We start from the raw sequence: 17,628 nt of genomic DNA, 5'->3' as shown, positions 1-17,628 counted from the left end.
ACACTCTTCACTGCTAAGCCCCCTTTATTCTTCTCGATAGCACTGATCACCAGCTAACATCTTATCAGACTATTATCTTCTCATTCTTTGTCCATGCCCATTAGAATATATGCTTCATAAAGGCAAGGACTTTGCTGCTTTGTTCCATCCCTATCACCTGGTATATATAAACACTTAACATACTTTTGGGTGACTAAACGATTTCCCCCAATTCCTTTACTCATACCTTTTAACCCATCAAGAGCAAAGCAGGTCATAGAGTTTCTCTGTGATAGAGACTGTACCCACCCATCTAGCTGACACGGGGAAGACAGGAGGCTATTTCTTAGTTGTAGAGAATTTGATGGCAGGGAATATGGTAGATTGTGTTAATGTCCCTAGTTCTTCCTCCACTGGGTCTGTGTCTCTGCCATGTCACTTGGCTTCTCCTCCTACTGAAGAAGCAGAGTCTTCCCCTCTCCTCAACTCCAGATTGGCCCTATGACTTCCTTTGGACAACAGCATATTAGTGGGTGTGGCAAGACCAAGGGCTTGAAACGCTCACACGAGTGTGCTTGCGCCCTTGTGCCTCTACTGTTGATGGCTCGCGGTGAGTAAGCCCATGTCAACTACATGATCCCAGGAGAAAGGTGACAGACGCACCACAGAGACACTCAGCCCTCAGCTGACCCACAGATGACTGAGAAAAAATGAGTGTTGTTTTAAGCCACTGTGTGTTGGCTTTGTTTGTTACATGGCACTATTTTTTTTTTTTTTTTGGTCAAAAGCTACATGATACAGGAAAAAAGCAAGGCATTTATTGCTGTTGTTAAAATCTGAAATGACTATGAGAGAAAGAAGGGACCCGGAGGGAGAGAGAGGAGCTAAGCATTGCCCCAGAGAACAGGAGGTGTGTTTATAAAGGGTGAGGAAGGGGACTGAGGGCAGGGGGTTACTGTTCCGCTTCCCAATTTGGGGCTCTGGGAGAAGACGGTCATGTAGAGGGTCTTGCAACAACGTGGGGCAGCCCAGCCTCGTTGGGAGAGGGAAGAAGAGTGAGCAGGGAGCGCCTCAGTCTTGTGAGGAGGGGACTCCAAGATAAAGCCAATATTCACCATTGAGGCTGCCTTGGGGGTGCTGACATTTGCCACAGGGAGGATGAAGGACATGACAGAGACTAGGGGTCTGTCTCAAGTGAGGGCTGGGGGACAGAAGAAAGCAAAGGGAGCAACGGCCGGTGCTCCCTGGAGCACTGCATGAGTCAGACGGGGACTATAAGCTCACCGACCACTGATCTCACCATCACAATGCTGGGCTGGAGGCCAGATGGGAGGTCACACAAACCCAAGGAAGGGTAGCATGACCCTGGGCCCCCCCTGTGATGGTGTCAGACATACACTTAAGCTGCCCATCCCCGTCTGTATTCTATATACCTGGTCACCATCTTCTAGAAAGAAAGCAGGGGATGAGAAGGCCACTGGAGAGACTGAACATTTTTATTCCAGAGGGACAGAGCATAACCAGAAGGGACTGTTGAAATAATCAAGCCAGATTCAACTGTAAGCTAGACAGGGCTTTCGTTTATTTGCCCTTGTTATCCAGAAGGAATATCAGATCATCATAGACAAACAAAGACACTGCATTTCCTCTGTACCCAAGCAGTTCTGTGCATTACAATGTGCAATTCTGTGATAGCCACACCAGCCTTCAGCCTGTGTCCCTGCAGCCTCTCACTCGGAGCCTTGGGGCATTTTCCACCCTGCAGGTGATGTTATCTTTCTAAAGTGTCAATCTGGTCAGCTTATTCTCCTGATTTAAAAAAAAAAAAAATCCTTCCCTGATACCTTTTTGTTCCCAGGATAATATTAAAACCTTAACATGGCTTGTAAATAAATCCTGTAATATGCAGACACCGCCAGGGCCCTGCCTTATGCCTCTACACTCACCTCTGACTCCAAAGACCAGGGCCTATGATCCCCCTGCTCTGCGCTTTCTTCTGGCCCGGGGAGCAGGTTGGGCAGGAACAGAGGGTGAGCAGGAACTGCTGGGGAGTTCAGACTCCTGGAAGCAGCCCTCGCCCAAGCTGGACAGGGAGGAAGGGGGAGCAATGCCCTGGCTTCCTCCTGTGTCAGCTGAGATAGTGAGGCAGGTTTCGTACTGCCTCCCACGGTTCCCCACTGGTCCTGAGCTCCCACTGTGGTGAGTAGCTTGAGAACGCACCATTCCTTCCCCTGTTTCATTTCTCCACTGCTCTACTAATATGCCCTGGGATCTGCTCCCAGATGAACTTGTATTCAAACCCTTATCTCCTCATTTTCTTGCCAGTACTCCCCCCAAGAGGCTTCTCCTTTCCTGGACCATAGGCACTTGTCTCAAGTGCTCCCGTTGGACGAACCCAAAACAAGACAGGTACTCACCTAGTTTAATCCCCACTGGGTCATATTTTTATTTATTTTTTATTTTTAAGATTTTTATTTATTTATTTGTCAGAGAGAGAGAGACAGCACACAAGCAGAGGGAGCAGCAGGCAGAGGGAGAAGTAGGGTCCCTGCTGAGCAAGGAGCCCGATGTGGGNTATTTATTTTTTTATTTTTAAGATTTTTATTTATTTATTTGTCAGAGAGAGAGAGAGAGCACACAAGCAGAGGGAGCAGCAGGCAGAGGGAGAAGTAGGGTCCCTGCTGAGCAAGGAGCCCGATGTGGGATTCGAACCTAGGACCCTGGGATCATGACCTGAGCTGAAGGCAGATGCTTAACCAATTGAGTCACCTACGTGTCCCCTGGGTCACATTTTTAGAGTGAACCTGGGCATTGCTAATAATTCACTCTTGTCTTGGCAGGAGGAAACTGGGACCATCCCGGGCAAATAAGAGCTACTCATAAAGCCTGTCTTAGTCTGTTTACTGCTTCTGTATTTTTATCCTCATCATAAATTTTAGTTTCAACCAGTCTGAATAAAACCTGCAAACTTCCCTCATAGCACACTGTGTTTCCCAAATGGTCACAACCATACCTCCCATCCATGTGTTCCTCTGCAGTGGGAACTTGTCATGAAGCCATCAGGAAGTGCAGTCTGCTTCTCCTTTCCTGGAATATGGGCTGGAGCCCAGATTTTGGCCAACAGATTGAGGGAAAAGGGATACAAGTAACTTCTGACGTGGGGTCTTAGGGATCTCTAGCTTGCCTCATTACTTTTTGGATTGCCCCTTCATAGAACCCACCATCATGGAGGGAGGACGCCCATGCAGCCATGATGTGGAACCCGGGTGGGAGAACCGAGGCCTCTGGCTGACAGCCTCTGCTAGACTCCTGGACAGCCACGTGGGTGAGGCCACTTTGGACCATCGAGTTATGTTAACACCTCATCAGAGACCACGTGAAGCAGAACAGCCGTCCAGTCAGGCCGCAGAATTATTGCGTGCAATAATAAAGTATTGTTTAAGCCCCAAAGTTTTGGGCAGGTTGTTGTACAGTAACAGAGAATGGGAAAATCCCTCCTCTTTCTGCCCTCTCTGCCACCCTATTCCTCTGCCCAGACAATTCTCACTTCTCGCTTGGGTCTCGGCTTCTATGCCACTTCCTCTGGTACACCTTCCCTTGTCTCCTGGACCAGGTGAGGTGTCCTTCCTACTTGCTCCCAAAGGATCCTACACGTCCATCTTCCATCTACCCTGCCATGTGTCCTTCCACTTCTAATTCCTTCTGTTGTCTTTTCCTCTCTTCCAGTTAGAACTCAAGCTCTCTAAAGGTAGCAACCATGCCTGTCTTGAACCCCACTGGTGTATCAATGGCGTATAAATGTCTGGCATATGACAAGTGATCACTACATACTCGCCTAATTATGGCTGAATAAGAATAACTAATGTTTATTACACACATACTATGTGGCAGACCCTGTGCTATCTCTTAAACATGTATTGTTTTGTGGAATCCTCTGAAGTATGGGCCATTACTGTTCCTATTTTACACATAGGGAAACAGAATGTGCAAGATGTTAAGTAATGTTGCAAAGCCATACAGTTAGCAAGTCAAAAACGAAGAATGAAAACCCAAGTGTGTGACAGCAAAGTTCTGATCTCAGCTCTAACCTTTATGTATCAATCAGGATAGGCTAGGTTGTGCCACAGTAACAAATAGCCCTACTGTCTCAGTAGCTTAGAAAAGCAAGAGTCTTTCTTTTCCTTTCCCCTTCTCTCCTTTTTCCTTTTTCTTTTCCTTCCTTCCACTACAGGTTTGTCATGAGTTGACAGGGTTCTCTGTTCATTGTGGTCACAGAAGGATCCAGGTGATGGACCCACCATGGTCTTCAGATTTTCCAGTCCCCATGACAAAGGGACAGTAGGACTCTAGAGACTGTTGCACCAGCAATTAAATGTTCTAGCCCAGACATTGCATATGTCTTTTCTGTGCATAACTTTTTGGCCAGAAATATTCAATGAAGAGCATAATGCCTACCACAGTATACCAGCTCCCCTGTGTGTGCAGACAGAAGTATGTCGTTTCCCGCTGTGTGTGAAGGCTTTCCCAAAGTTCCAGAAAGTTTTGGAAAGCCCTAGAATAAGGATGTTTTATCAAAAGATCATAATATTCACATTTTAGAATATAATGCAATTCATACAGTGGCTACCAATAGGGAACACAAGCAGGGGGAGTGGGAAAGGAAGAAGCAGGCTCACAGCGGAGGAGCCCCATAACGCCGGGATCACGCCCTGAGCCGAAGGCAGACGCTTAACCGCTGTGCCACCCAGGTGCCCCTAGAGTTACTTTAAATAACAACGGTTTGGAAACTATTAGGATCTGGGACCAACAAGACTCACAAACCATATTAAATTCAAATGCATAGATGTTCACCTTTAATTTTGCCACTGCTGACGTTGCCACTGACAAGAGTTACTTTAAATAACAACGGTTTGGAAACTATTAGGATCTGGGACCAACAAGACTTACAAACCATATTAAATTCAAATGCATAGATGTTCACCTTTAATTTTGCCACTGCTGACGTTGCCACTGACAAACAACGATGCTCAGTAAAGCGATAGTTGCCCTGCATCACTATTCAACTTTTTCCAAACACAGCTTCTCAAACTTACACAGAGGAACTGCTGCCTTTTTACTATAATACAGATCTACTTTATTATGATTTTATATTACTGTGATTGACAGCCTTGGCACAAATAGTTGATTTGAAAAAAATAATAAAAGAGGGCCCAGAAATACCTTTCTAAAATTAAAATTAAAATGAATATGCCATCCTGAAAACGGAGGCTGTCTATTACACTAACAGATGGCGCCATTCTTCCCATCTGTATTTATACTGCATCCATAGCACTAAATGATGTCTGTCAAGGAGCCCCGAATCGAATTATCCTGTCGGTTCTCACATGGAACAGGAGGAAATTCTCTACTGTAATACTGCATTTCTCACCTTTTTAAAAAAGCAAGCTACTCCCATCGTAAATTTTAGGCTTCCTCTAATCTGGTCTCACTGCATCCAGAAAACTCAAAGCACAGAGGCATTTCCAGTGAGCCTTTGTTGAATACTCTCAATAGTGGAGAGCCTGCTGCCTCAAAATGGCGGCCACTCATTTTTTAATAGCGGTAATGATCAGGACGTGCTTGCAGGGACTGAAGTCTTGCTCTCACTAGTCTTCTCCGGTCCTGGTGAGTCAGCCTCTACAAGGTCTCACCTGTCCAGGTAGCAGCTGTCAAAGACTGGAAGTAGATTCTCTCATGTCTTTTTAATCATATCTTAGTATCCCCAGGTCTTCTGATTTTTCCTTTGGGGGGGCCTTTTGTTCATCTGGTCTTTTCCTCAGAAGATTAATATCTATCTAATATCTAATAATATCTATCTTAAAATGAGGTGCCACGAGGTGCCGAGGAACAGGCCACGACATCCCACTGGGGCCTGACTGTACTCTTTGCTCTGGACATGACTCTCTTATCAATGTAGCTCAGTACGGTACTTATTTAAACACCAATCACCACATAATACTGGCTCATACCAAACTCCCCAGAAAACCAACCTGAGTCTTTTTCATGATACCAGGGGTCTTCCATCTTCCATTTATGTCTGTCTTTTTTTTTTCTTTCTTTTCTTGGTTGAAAGCAGGAATTAAGTTTATCTTTATTATATTTTATGTCATTATTTTATCCTATTTTCTAGGCCATCAAGATGCTTTTGAAGTTTTTTTTTTATTATCTGGCTTGATAAATCGTCCTTTTATTACCTATGTGTCATTTGCAAATTTAATAAACATTCTATTTGTATCTTTTTCCATTGATAGAAATATTAAAAAAAGGGGTGCTTGGGTGGCTCAGTTGGTTAAGCGTCTGCCTTCAGCACAGGTCATGATCCCATGGTCCTGGGATCGAACCCCACATCAGGCTCCCTGCTTGGTGGGGAGCCTGTTTCTCCCTCTGTCTCTGCCTGCCCACTCCCCCCTGCTTGTGCGCTCACTCTCTCTCTCTGTCACATAAATGAATGAATGAATGAATGAATGAATGAATGAATGAATAAAAGAAATGTTAAAAAAGAAGTAAACAGAAGATCTTGCTTCTGGCTTCCACTTATCTTTCTCTCGCTTGATTTAAAGAGTTTTTGAGATACTATTAAATCTGTTGCTGAAAATCAGATAAAGTCTATGACATCACTCAGCTAGTAAATGATACAAAATGGACGTAATGATGGCTGATGAAATTTCTACTTTGTGAAACTTTGTTGCTTGTGATTCTGATTTCCTTCTAGAAGGACTCAGAAAGGAAGCAAACCATTCTAAAATTTTGATGTTGGCTGACAGTGATCACATTTTTATTTCTAAATAAATATATTTCTTCCATTCCCTTAAGAAAGATTGCACTTGTCCTTGATTAGGTAGTCTTGCTTTCATCCTTTTGATGTGTCCTTTTTCAAGCATTGCTCATCAAAGAGCTCCACGTGAAGTCCTATTATTTATTTAGATCCATCTCCTTTCCCTTCTTTTATGGGATCGGTCTCTGATTAGCAGCTGACCCAACTAAGCAACAACTTGGGGGCATCAATCTCTAGGGGCTGTCAAACCTCACTAGAGTACATGACGTATCTGTTTGAAGTTCAGTCTGTCTTTACAGATGAATACTTACATAGTTGGTGAATGCATATTGGCTGTTTCTCACTGAAGTATGTGTCGCTTTCAAAGGGGAACTTAAAAAATGCTTCTCTCCAATCCTGCTCCTACTAAATGGCCAAATATTTAAGGAATATTGGCTTCAGGAAGTGGCCACTGATTAGCCTCCCCAGGCCCTCACTGTGACTCCTTTGATTGTATTAACAGAATTTATCTTCAGGGTATCAGCTCCCCTCCCTGCGTCGTCATCATTCCGAAAGATGAAGTTATTCTCTGAAAGCAATGCACAGGTAGCTCCTGCGTCACACATCTCTCGGTTCAAATCCCACCTCCACTAAAGACCAGCCTGGCGGCCTGGAAGCCAGGCGTTGTCAGCTGGTTGTTGACTTGGCCCTCCCGGGGACATGTGGCCATGTCTGGAGACATTTTTGGCTGTCACAGCTTGGGGGCTGCTACTTGCATTAGTTGGTAGAGGCCGGGGATGCTGCTAAATGTCCCACGGTGCACGGGACAGCCCACAACAAGGAACTGTCTGACCCCAGATGGGAATAGTGTGGTGCTGGGAAATCCTGCTTCAAGAAAATAACGTAACCTTTCCCAACTGCGGTCCCTTCCTCCCATGTGCACAGCAACATTTTCCTCTGGGGTACAGAAAACTCTGCGTGTAACACTCCTACACCTGAGGTCAGGTTCTGCGTTTCACTTGGCACAGATTTATAGCCCAGTAAATTCTTAGTTATAGAGGATGTTGCCTTTATGATGTTATTTGTTCATGACCTTGAAGGTCCATGCTACATTGTATGTTGTAATTTTGCTCAAGTGTGAATTGAATCACACGGCCCCAAATACTGATGAACCAGACAGTGTTACGTACAGTGATGGGACTTAGCAATCCCTCAACATTCCTGTCAAAACTTGACGTTGTGACTCTCATAAAGCAATGAGGTTGTGACACTGTTTCAGGTGTGTTCATGGGGGATATTACTCTAGGAACATCATAGTATAGTGTCAATGGGAATATCACACTATCACGGTGTAAAGTTTGTTCTGATGGAATGATTACAGCTCCGAAAGGAGCACTTACGTTTTTCAATTATTCTTGACGGAGGTGTAGGAATGCCTGTGGCGAGACGTGGGCACTCGCCAGTGTCTCAGGATGTATGACGCCTCACGAATGCCAAGGCTCTCCTCCACTAAACGGCCGTTTCTTGTTGGGGATGAATGGCATCCCTTGACTTCCAGCTACCTGCCGCCTGGACAACTTCTTTTGATCTGCTTAAGGGCATGGACTCTCAAGAGAGACCCACCTTCAAAACTCCACTTCACCACATCCTAGTTAAGTAACGTGGTGGCTGGCTCTCTCGGTTTGTTTCCTCATCTGGAAGATGAGGATAATCTCATAGGTCTGGCTTCACTGGATAGTTGTGACACTTAGTTGTCACATTTACACGTGGGAAATGTGTAGCACCATGCCTGAGATGTAGTAGGCGGGCGTGGATTTCAGCCCTCCTTCCTCCTCCACCTGTCGACTGAGCTAATGCCCCCCTCCCCTCTCCTCCCCAGGATGCGGCCTTTTCCTCTGGGGCCTCGTGTGCAGCTCTGCTCATCTGTGGCCTTGCCTGGAGCGTTCCTGGCTCCAAGTCCAGGAATACTGTCCCTCAACTGCTCAACCTCTGCTCCCAAACTCTTCTTACATCTTTTTTTCATTTCTCACTCAACCGGCACAGAGACGATGCACAGTAGTCAGGAGCACAGACCAAGGTGTCTGCCTGTCTCAGTTCAACTTTTAGCTCCACCAATTATGAAACAGGTGGTCTCGGGCAAGGTATTGAATTTCTCTGTGCCTCAGTTTTCTCATCTGTAAAATGGAGACAGTCTTGTATGCTCTTGCCTAATCTTGATGATCTCACAGAATTGCCACGAAGGTTAAGTAAGTTCGTATATCTAAGGTAGGACAGAGCCCGGCTTCCAGTAAATCCTACATAAGCGTACGTTTTTGTTATTTTTAATATAGGTTCAGTCTCCTATTCTCCTAATTATCTGCTCCCCCTGCTCCCATCTTTTAAAATGAGGGCTTTTTTACAATTAATGACATTCCGATCACCACTACCTGCTAGACACGGACTCACCCCCTCCTTGGCCCACACACTACCCACCATCTTGCTGTTTCCATTCTTGGCTCACAATATAAGTTCTCATAATTACAATAATATATTCTTTCATTGGCTCTTCATTAATCACTTAAAAATGCGTAACCAACGACATGGGTATTTTAATCTAGATGGTGCTGATTTATAGTAAGAAAAGGGCAAGAGTGACTCTCAGATTCACAATCACGCATAGGGGGTGGGTGTTCCGCCCCACCCCATTCTGTTCCAATCCTTGTTGGCCTTCTAATTTGCAAATAACATCAGCCAGCTTTCTCAGAGTGAGAGGAAGACAGAACTGATGTGCTTAGACAAAGTTCAATACTGCTAGTAGGTGGGGGTCTCAAATAAACGAATGAGCAAATTTCACATAAAGAAGCAGGGAGCAGACGCTTAGCTCCACTTCTGTTTGAGTTTCCATCACACACCAAATGACGCTGGTCCCGTTGCCTTCACTGACACAGAAGCCACAGCCACCAATCCCAATGTGTTTCACAGGCAAATTGGTGGCTTTAGAATATATCACACGAGCCATGTACCCCAAAGACAATCTGATAACACATCTCTGCTGCATCAGTGAGAAAACCAACACATCTTCTCTGGTACCGAGAAGGTCTCAGTGACCGAACCCAACGGCAGAAATTGCCCCAGTAACTTAAGAATCCAAATTCACATCACCTAACAGAATTCTTGTACCGAACATATTCTTACCATACTCTTACACATGAAGCACAGAATTCTTACCTATAACTCTTCCTAGAAAGAGCGACTTGGGAGAATTGAACAGTGTGTCAGACGAGCTCGGCAGATGGTAACTCACAGAAGGATAATGATCAAGCTGCAGGAAGAAAACAAGAGACATTTTTAGAAGAATGTTGCTAACTTGCACTGGACTCCAATCTTCCCAGCAGGATGAGTCCCTCTTTGAACCCTGGGTCTGGATAGCTTCCTTCATCGGGGCGGACTCTGCAATACCAGCCTGAGCAAAGGGAAGCACGTCTATTCGTTCTCTGGGCTTATTTGAAAACATTTTGAGCCTGGTAAGTGAAGACTCTTTGTGAATTGTTCCTCAGCTTATGCACATTTCCTATGGATAATTTGTGCATATTTTCTGCTGGATTAAGATCCTTGCTCGTTTTAATAGAATGAAATCTGCCTGATCTGATCTCCAGCATTGGCCCTGAGATACAAAACGCTGCATTTATAACAATGAATTTTCTTTAAGATATGCTTACTGTCCTGTTTTATTCACCTTTCTATACCATCAGCTTTCAGACCAATATTGATCTTCAGTATGTATATTCAAACGTGAATATGAACATATATGTAAACCTATATTAAAATGCTGAAATTCAAGTTGGGTAAATATACATGGTGGTTTTGTTTTTGTTTTTTTCTTGCTTATCAAGTGAGGAGGGTGCCCCCACAGGGCCGGGACATTTGAGTCTGGAGGGGACAAAGGCACATTTGCTGTAGCTGGGCTGGTTCCTTCCTAGTGGGGGTGAGTTGGCAGTAAGGGAGGGAGAGATGAAGCAGGTGGAAAGAGCTTACAGATACTGGCTGTGGGAGCAATGCACATTTCTGATTACATTTCTCACGTACAAAGTACAAACGCTGGTGTCCCAGAATCAGGGCCTCTCTTGTCCCCTGTGTCCCGACATGGCTTTTCCTGGCTTAGCTGTCTTTTTACAACTGATATAGTCTAGGGTGTTTCCCCCACTGGGAACTCCTAAAGTTTAAGTACCTCTTTGTATCCACCTGTGAAGAATCGCTTTTGTAGACTTTCACTTTGCTGAGGTGAGTTTCCTACCTGCTCATGTAAGCGGCAGGTGAGGTGCGGGTCAGCGGAAACACTGCGTCACCTCCCGGCACCGGTATGCGAGCAGCGGCTTGCTGAAGGCAGCGGCACACACTCCAGAAACCGGACCCACTCCCGGGTCCTTGCTGGTAACCGCCAAGATGGGCAAAGCAGGAAGCTAGGCCGCTGGAAACAGTGCGGGGAGGGAGCTAATCTCACTGGCCACGTGGAGAACGAGCCTCTTTGAGGAAGGATCATTAATCATTAATGACTATCTCCACCTGCCTCCTGACGCTGCTTACTAGAAACCTAGAGGTTATTGAAAGCCAGGGTTCGGAGTCAAAGACTCACCGCGTCTCAGGAATTTGGGGCGTGCTGACCTGCAGGACCCGTACTGTTGAGTTAGGGCGCCTGGGTAGGGGTACAGCACTGTAACAGAGGTCCAGCAAACACTGCGAAAGCAAACGCTGGCATGCAAAAGCATGCTCAACTATAATTGTGAGAAGTTTTCTATAATTTTAAGTGCATCATTAACAAAACCCTTATTCTGGCTAGAGAAGCTTAGATATTTTAAATCTCAAAGTTGCTACTCTGGCTGCTAAATATTAGCTAGCTGCTTTGGTGCCATCTGGTGGTGTATATGGCTAACTGCTGCTGTCCCTCCACTTCTGTGGTCAAAAAGTTTTTGTGGTCAAAAAAGGTAACCATAGAATGCCAACATAATAGGTTACCCTGCATGCTTCACAGCGATGATTTCCCCCTAAATATTTCTTAAACCTTTATCTGTCTTACTAAAGAACTTAAAAATGGGTACAAACAATATATTGTCATTACAGAGAAAATAATGGTATAGATTTGCTGAAAATAACCCACAGCTGGCGATAATTATTATTTTTTAAAATATTTTATTTATTTATTTGATAGAGAGAGAGGGAGAACATGCGGGAGAGTGAGAGGGAGAAGCAGATTCCCTGCTGAGCAGAGAGCTCAATGTGGGGCTCCATCCCAGGACCCCGAGATCCTGAACTGAGCCGAAGGCAGACACTTAACCTACTGAGCCCCCAGGTGTCCCGATAACTTTTTTATCAAGTCAACTTCTTAATGTATATTCTTTTGATTTTTTTACAACAACCAGATGGAACCCAACTACATACATTGTTTTGCACTTACTTTTCATTACTTAAAGATGTATTATGAAATTCTGTAATTTGATAAATTCGTCATGAATGACTGGTATTCCATTTTATGAATATACCATACATAATCTTAAAAACTATCAAATTTCAATGTTTAGACTTTTAGATTTCTTGTGTCCTTTGGCCCAGCGCAGTGCCAAGCACACAGTAGGTCCTCAGTGCACACAGAGTGAAATCAGTCCTCGGATGTGGCCTGACCCACCCAGGGAGGTTACCTTCCTTTTCCTGAACTGTTTCTATGGATCCAGACCAGACAGACTTGGCTTTTTGGCAGCCATTTAATATTATTTGTACTGAGCTCACAGTAAAATAAAATTCCTACTTTGTCTCCATAGATTACTTTCAGCTTTTCCCATTCCTACATATATGCATTTGAGAACCCGGACCGAAAGTTAAAATTTAAACTTATTTACATTAAGTTTGTTTTCTTTTGTTTTGAGGCAAAAGTTTTTGAATCTTGATTCTGTCATTTAGAATATCAGTGATGCTGCCTGGTTTTGATTGATCTGTAAATGTAACGAACGCTCCTAAGTCTTAATTCATGCAGGAAGTGAGGTCTCCCTGAGCCACAGGCCCAGGGTGTGATCCCTCTTGACCGTGCAGCCCCCTAACAAGCCCTCTAGACGTGAAATAAGAGCCCTGTGCACTTCCTCCGTGGCCCACATGTTCCCGAGGCCTTCTTGCTGCACGCGCATGCCACCGGGTACCATGCACCTGCTTCCCCACTTGCAACCCGGAGGCTGGCTTATTGCTTGGCCAGCAACCAGACCAGCTCCAGGCTGGCCAAACCAGAACTCCTCTGATGTCTGGAGGGCGGAACCACCACACCTTCCCCAACGACGCGTCTGAAACCCTCCACGTTTGTCCTTCCGGGGGCAACCTCCCTCAGCTCAGGGGGTGGGGGGCGCTCTGTGAACTTCTGTTGGAGTTTCCTTCTATCCTAGAGTGTCCCATTATCACAGTTCTTACATCAAACCCCCCATGTTTAACCTACTATGTACTTTCTATCTCTGATTGGACTCAGCTCTTCTAGGAAAGGAGGAAGCAGGCATTGAGCAACTACTGTATGCAAGGCTTGCTAGGCTTTTCACGTCTTACTTACTAGATATTGGATAGGTGTTCTCTGTTCTGGTAATATAAAAAGCATCCAAAGTCAGAAAGAGAGGTCAGTGGCAGAACCGCAATCTAACCCAGCTACAACTGGCTACAAAGACCAAATGGGAAGCCGCCAGCCCGTCTCCAGAGCTAGCCCAGCCATCACAACCAGAGGAGAGGCTCCACTGCATTTTAAATATTTACACTTGAAGGAGAAAATGCAGTAAATCAGATAAGTCAAGAAAAGCACAACCTGAGAAGCCTAAGGACACGTCACACGGTATCATTTCCCTCCTATTGCCAGGTGGCCGCCTCTTTCCAAATGAGCCCCCCGTGCATTTGCCATGGTTAAGTGTAATAATTTCAAGGTAATTTCTTTGGGGTCCAAGTGAGCTATTTTGCTGTACATTTAGTTGGTGGTCATTTTGCTGGCAGTTAAGAGGCAATAAGAGATTGTATAACGGAGGCCCATTAAAATTAAAGACTGTGACTCCTTGGTGCCCCGGGACAGCCTTACGGGAGCACTAATTGGTTCAGCATTTACCACGATACTGACTCAGGCTGGGGCGCGCAAGTCCTACGCGCCGAGTCAAGAGCTTTAGTGTTCATTATTTCACCATTTCAGTCCATTTCTACGTTGAAGCCACGGCTGGCCTTGGCAGAGCTTGAAAGGATTTCACCAGCCTTGCTGATGTTTTGGGGGCGACGTGGAGGAGGCAGGGAAGGCACAGAGAAGAAAGACTGAGCAGTGTGGATTCGGTCCCACTCCACCTGAGATGAAGCGACACAAAATACTGATTGCCCCGAGGGCGTGTTTCTGGGGCTCTGGACAAGGGCCCGGGATGTCGTGCCTCTTTTCCTAATCCTTCGTTTTGGGTAATACGTGGAATTAGCTCAGACATGCTGAATTCAGAGCAGACCATCTTGATGGATGTTTTTATTCCAAGCTGAAGGGAGGCCATGAGGAAAGGCCACTGCGAACAGACATCAGGGGTGAAGACAGTGATCAGCTCGTCTCATCCCCGGCCTGTCTCTCCCCCTCCCTCCACCTGCAATTCCCATGGATGTTACAGGAGAAAGAGTTTGAAGAGCAGGGACCGTACCTTTCTCTTCCACCTTAACCTCATCCTAGCCTGGGGGTCCCCAGACGGGTCCCTGCAGGCTCAGGCCGTTCACAGCCAAGAAAGGGAGAGAGCAGGACTCAAGCCCGGCACCAGGGGTTCATTCACTTAAACGTTTTCTGCCTCCTCCTCACTCCAAGTCACTCTGTTCTTGTGAATGGAGAGGACACAGTAAACGTACATGAGAGTGGGAGGCAAAACGGCAGAGCTTTTGTGGGTCTGCCGCCAGCGACGGGGCTACAGCCTGTCCTTTCCTGTCCCCTGGCTAGATGGTGACTCCATAAGGACAAGGGCCGAGCCCTACCCCACTCCTTCCCTGGGAGCCAGCACCTGACCTGCGGCAGCCGAGGCTTGAGAAACCCAGAGCAGTGGGCTGAACAGGCAGGGAGGCAACACAGCGGGTCTCAGAGCCTGGGGAGTAGTAACATCACCTTTGGACTTGGGGCTGTTTCCTTCCTGCAGAATTATCTAGTCAACCTCCTGGCCCTTTTGTGACCCACACGAAATGGGCCTGTATCATCTTAGGTGCTTAGCATTATTAAAAGAGTCATCGCTGGCAGAGCACACGGATGTCTGTGTCTGCAAGCACGTGTGTGTGTTTAAGGCACAGAAACCCTTGATTTTAGTTCCACTGGAACTCGGCTCTTCGAGGAGAGCTCTATGGATGATCCAGTGACGGGAGCCCCACCAGAACTTCACGGCCATCAGGTTTGGGTGAGGAGGCCTGACTGCATCCTTGAAGACGGCCGGCTGATCTGGGACTCTGAATCTTCACGCTTTGGGACACTCCCCACTACTCCCAGAGCCCCTGGGAGTGGACGCTGGCCCACTACTCAGTGTAGCCCAGTCTGGGGACCACATGGTTGAGAATGACAAGCGCCTCATTGTGGGGGCCAGCACGCCAGCCTCTTCCCAGCCCATACTGTCAGGCCACGGGACAGGCCTTTAATTCCATGAGCAACCCGGGATGTGGAGGGTAGGTGGCCCTCTGGGATGCTGACCCGGTCAGAGGTCACACTGCCTTCTAGCTTAGCTTGATTTTGGCCTTAACAGCACATAAAGCTCCACTTACAGAGATATTTAAAGAGAAGAAAGAGGCCAAGAAACGTTTTCCTCCATAACAGAACCGTGGAATGCGTGAGAAGCAGGCAAGCTTGTATAATTGGTTAGTGATGAACGTCTGCAATGGAGGCGCTCGGTGTGTTACGCGGCCGGCCTTGGTGAACGGGAGTTAACCGAACAACTCAGTTACCTGCAGAGACACAAGCCAGGGAGGCTTTGCGTCCTCAGGACAAGATCAAAGAAGAAGGTGGCATCTTCCTAGAGCCAGGAGAGGGAAAAGCAGAGCATTCTCTTCCTCCCTGCTGCCTCTCTGCTCTGACCCCATTCAACCTCTCTCAGTCCTTTGGACCCACCACGTTGTCTTGTCCACACTTCATTCAGGGCTTTGTAAGTGCTGTGTCCTCACCCCGCAAATGGTTCTGTTCTCCCTTCAACAGGTACAATGAATGACTTCTTAGCCTGGGAATTAGTAACTGACCACTCACTATTTACTAGCCCTCCGCCTCAGCACCGGGCCCCGACGAGCGGGCTCGACCCCCATCTCCTTGGCGCTTTCTCTTGGGCCTGCACCTGGCTGTGGGATCCTTCTACTCCAGGCAAAGCAAAGGAGACTTTGCCTTCACAGCTAGGAACGATCCAGCAGAATCCACTGGCCCCAAGCCTTTCTAGAACGGGAAACACCTTGCAAACGGGAGCCGGGGATTCTCTCCAAACATGAGCCAGCTGGCCGTGGGGATGCAAAGAGGAGACTGTGTGGCTGGTCCTTATTCATTTTCTCTCGTTACTGCTCCACCTTCCCCAACACCTGGTTGCCAGGGCCTCGTTTCTCTTCTTTGGAGGGTGGGAAGGTGGGAGTCTTGCCGTCCTGTGAAAGTCTCTGTGGGGACCCTTCCTGATTTCCAGTGTGAGAGAGGAGGGGTGTTTTGCGGGAGGGAGAACAGGGCTGGGAGTCAGTCAGCTGCTGACATTCAACGTCACAAAGACTCCTTGGACTTCAGTTTTCCCATTTGCAGAAAAAGGAGGTTGGGTCAGATAATACTTCAGGTTCCTTTGAACAGGTCTTGCTACTCTGGGCCTAACGAGTAGTGTTTTCCCAGAAACACAGGTCCCTGGGGCTTTGAGCAGACGCTTCTGCTAAGACTGGGCTCCCAGGCATCATTATGAGGAGTCCTTCAGCCCATTATTCGTGGCAGCCGATCTTAGTGAGGGCACAGGGCGGGAGCTGGGGCAGGGCTCGCTCATGTTCCGGTCCTAGACCTCCACGTCCCAACCAGAGCTGTCTCTGCCATATGTATGTAAGGTTCTCAGCCAGCTCCTAATATTCAGCCTTGAGGAAATGCTTATATAAAGGTCAGGTTTGGTGAGGGATTCCTGAGCCGTGAGGCGCCCAGAGACAGCTAGCTCATCTCCTCCTCCCCCTCCACATGTTGGGGGGGCTCCCAGGGAGAGTTAGTGATTTTGCCCAAGTTCACAGACTGGAAGAGGTAGTGCCAGCCTTGAACCAATATTAATAAACTCACAAGGAAGGTTCTTTTCCAGAAATGCTTAAGGCTTAAGAAATACAGGTTTTAAGACACAGATCTTTCCTTGCTGTATGCATGAGGCTATCTCCATCTCGGAGATGTCAGGAGGTTTCACTGATGGCTTGAGCAGCAATATTAAAATGAAACGCATTATAAGTACTTACTGCTGTTGTCCTTACGTCATCGTTACTATGGTGATGTAATTAGTACAAAAGATCTGCCTCACGAGGTCCAGTGCAACTGGAATTTTGTGGTATTGATGCAATTAAAAGAATTAGTGAATCCATTAGGTGATTTGTTTTATATCAAAAATCCCTCAACATTGTAAAAAGGAAAAAAATTAGCTTTCAAATCTTGATCTGCTTCCCCTAGCTTAACACTCCACCTACTGGGAAAACACTGAATACTATTTACAGCATAAATTGTTAAAAAAAAAAAAAAGGAAAATGGATTCTGTATCAACAAATTTGTATCATTTTTATAAATCTCAATGAATGAGAAGAGTAATTCTCCTTTCATAGCTGATACAGTATTTCTTTAACAGCATTATTTTTCTTTTAAAGATTTATTTATATTTGAGAGCGAGCACGATGTGGGG

General features: G+C 46.2%; 1 protein-coding gene across 1 annotated transcript in view; it reads right to left on the bottom strand.

Moving 5' to 3' along the window:
• The window catches only part of CNTNAP2 (contactin associated protein 2), a 1,777,718-nt gene that overhangs the window by 106,445 nt on the left and 1,653,645 nt on the right, over positions 1-17,628 (bottom strand). Inside the window, exon 23 of the mRNA XM_034648877.1 lies at positions 9,980-10,073. Within this exon, the coding sequence (XP_034504768.1) occupies positions 9,980-10,073 (94 nt within the window). The remainder of the gene's footprint in view (positions 1-9,979; positions 10,074-17,628) is intronic.

Source organism: Ailuropoda melanoleuca, chromosome 1 (assembly GCF_002007445.2).
Source record: "Ailuropoda melanoleuca isolate Jingjing chromosome 1, ASM200744v2, whole genome shotgun sequence".
NCBI lineage: Eukaryota > Metazoa > Chordata > Mammalia > Carnivora > Ursidae > Ailuropoda > Ailuropoda melanoleuca.
Note: the sequence above shows the minus strand (reverse complement) of the source record. Positions and strands in the feature narration are given on the sequence as shown.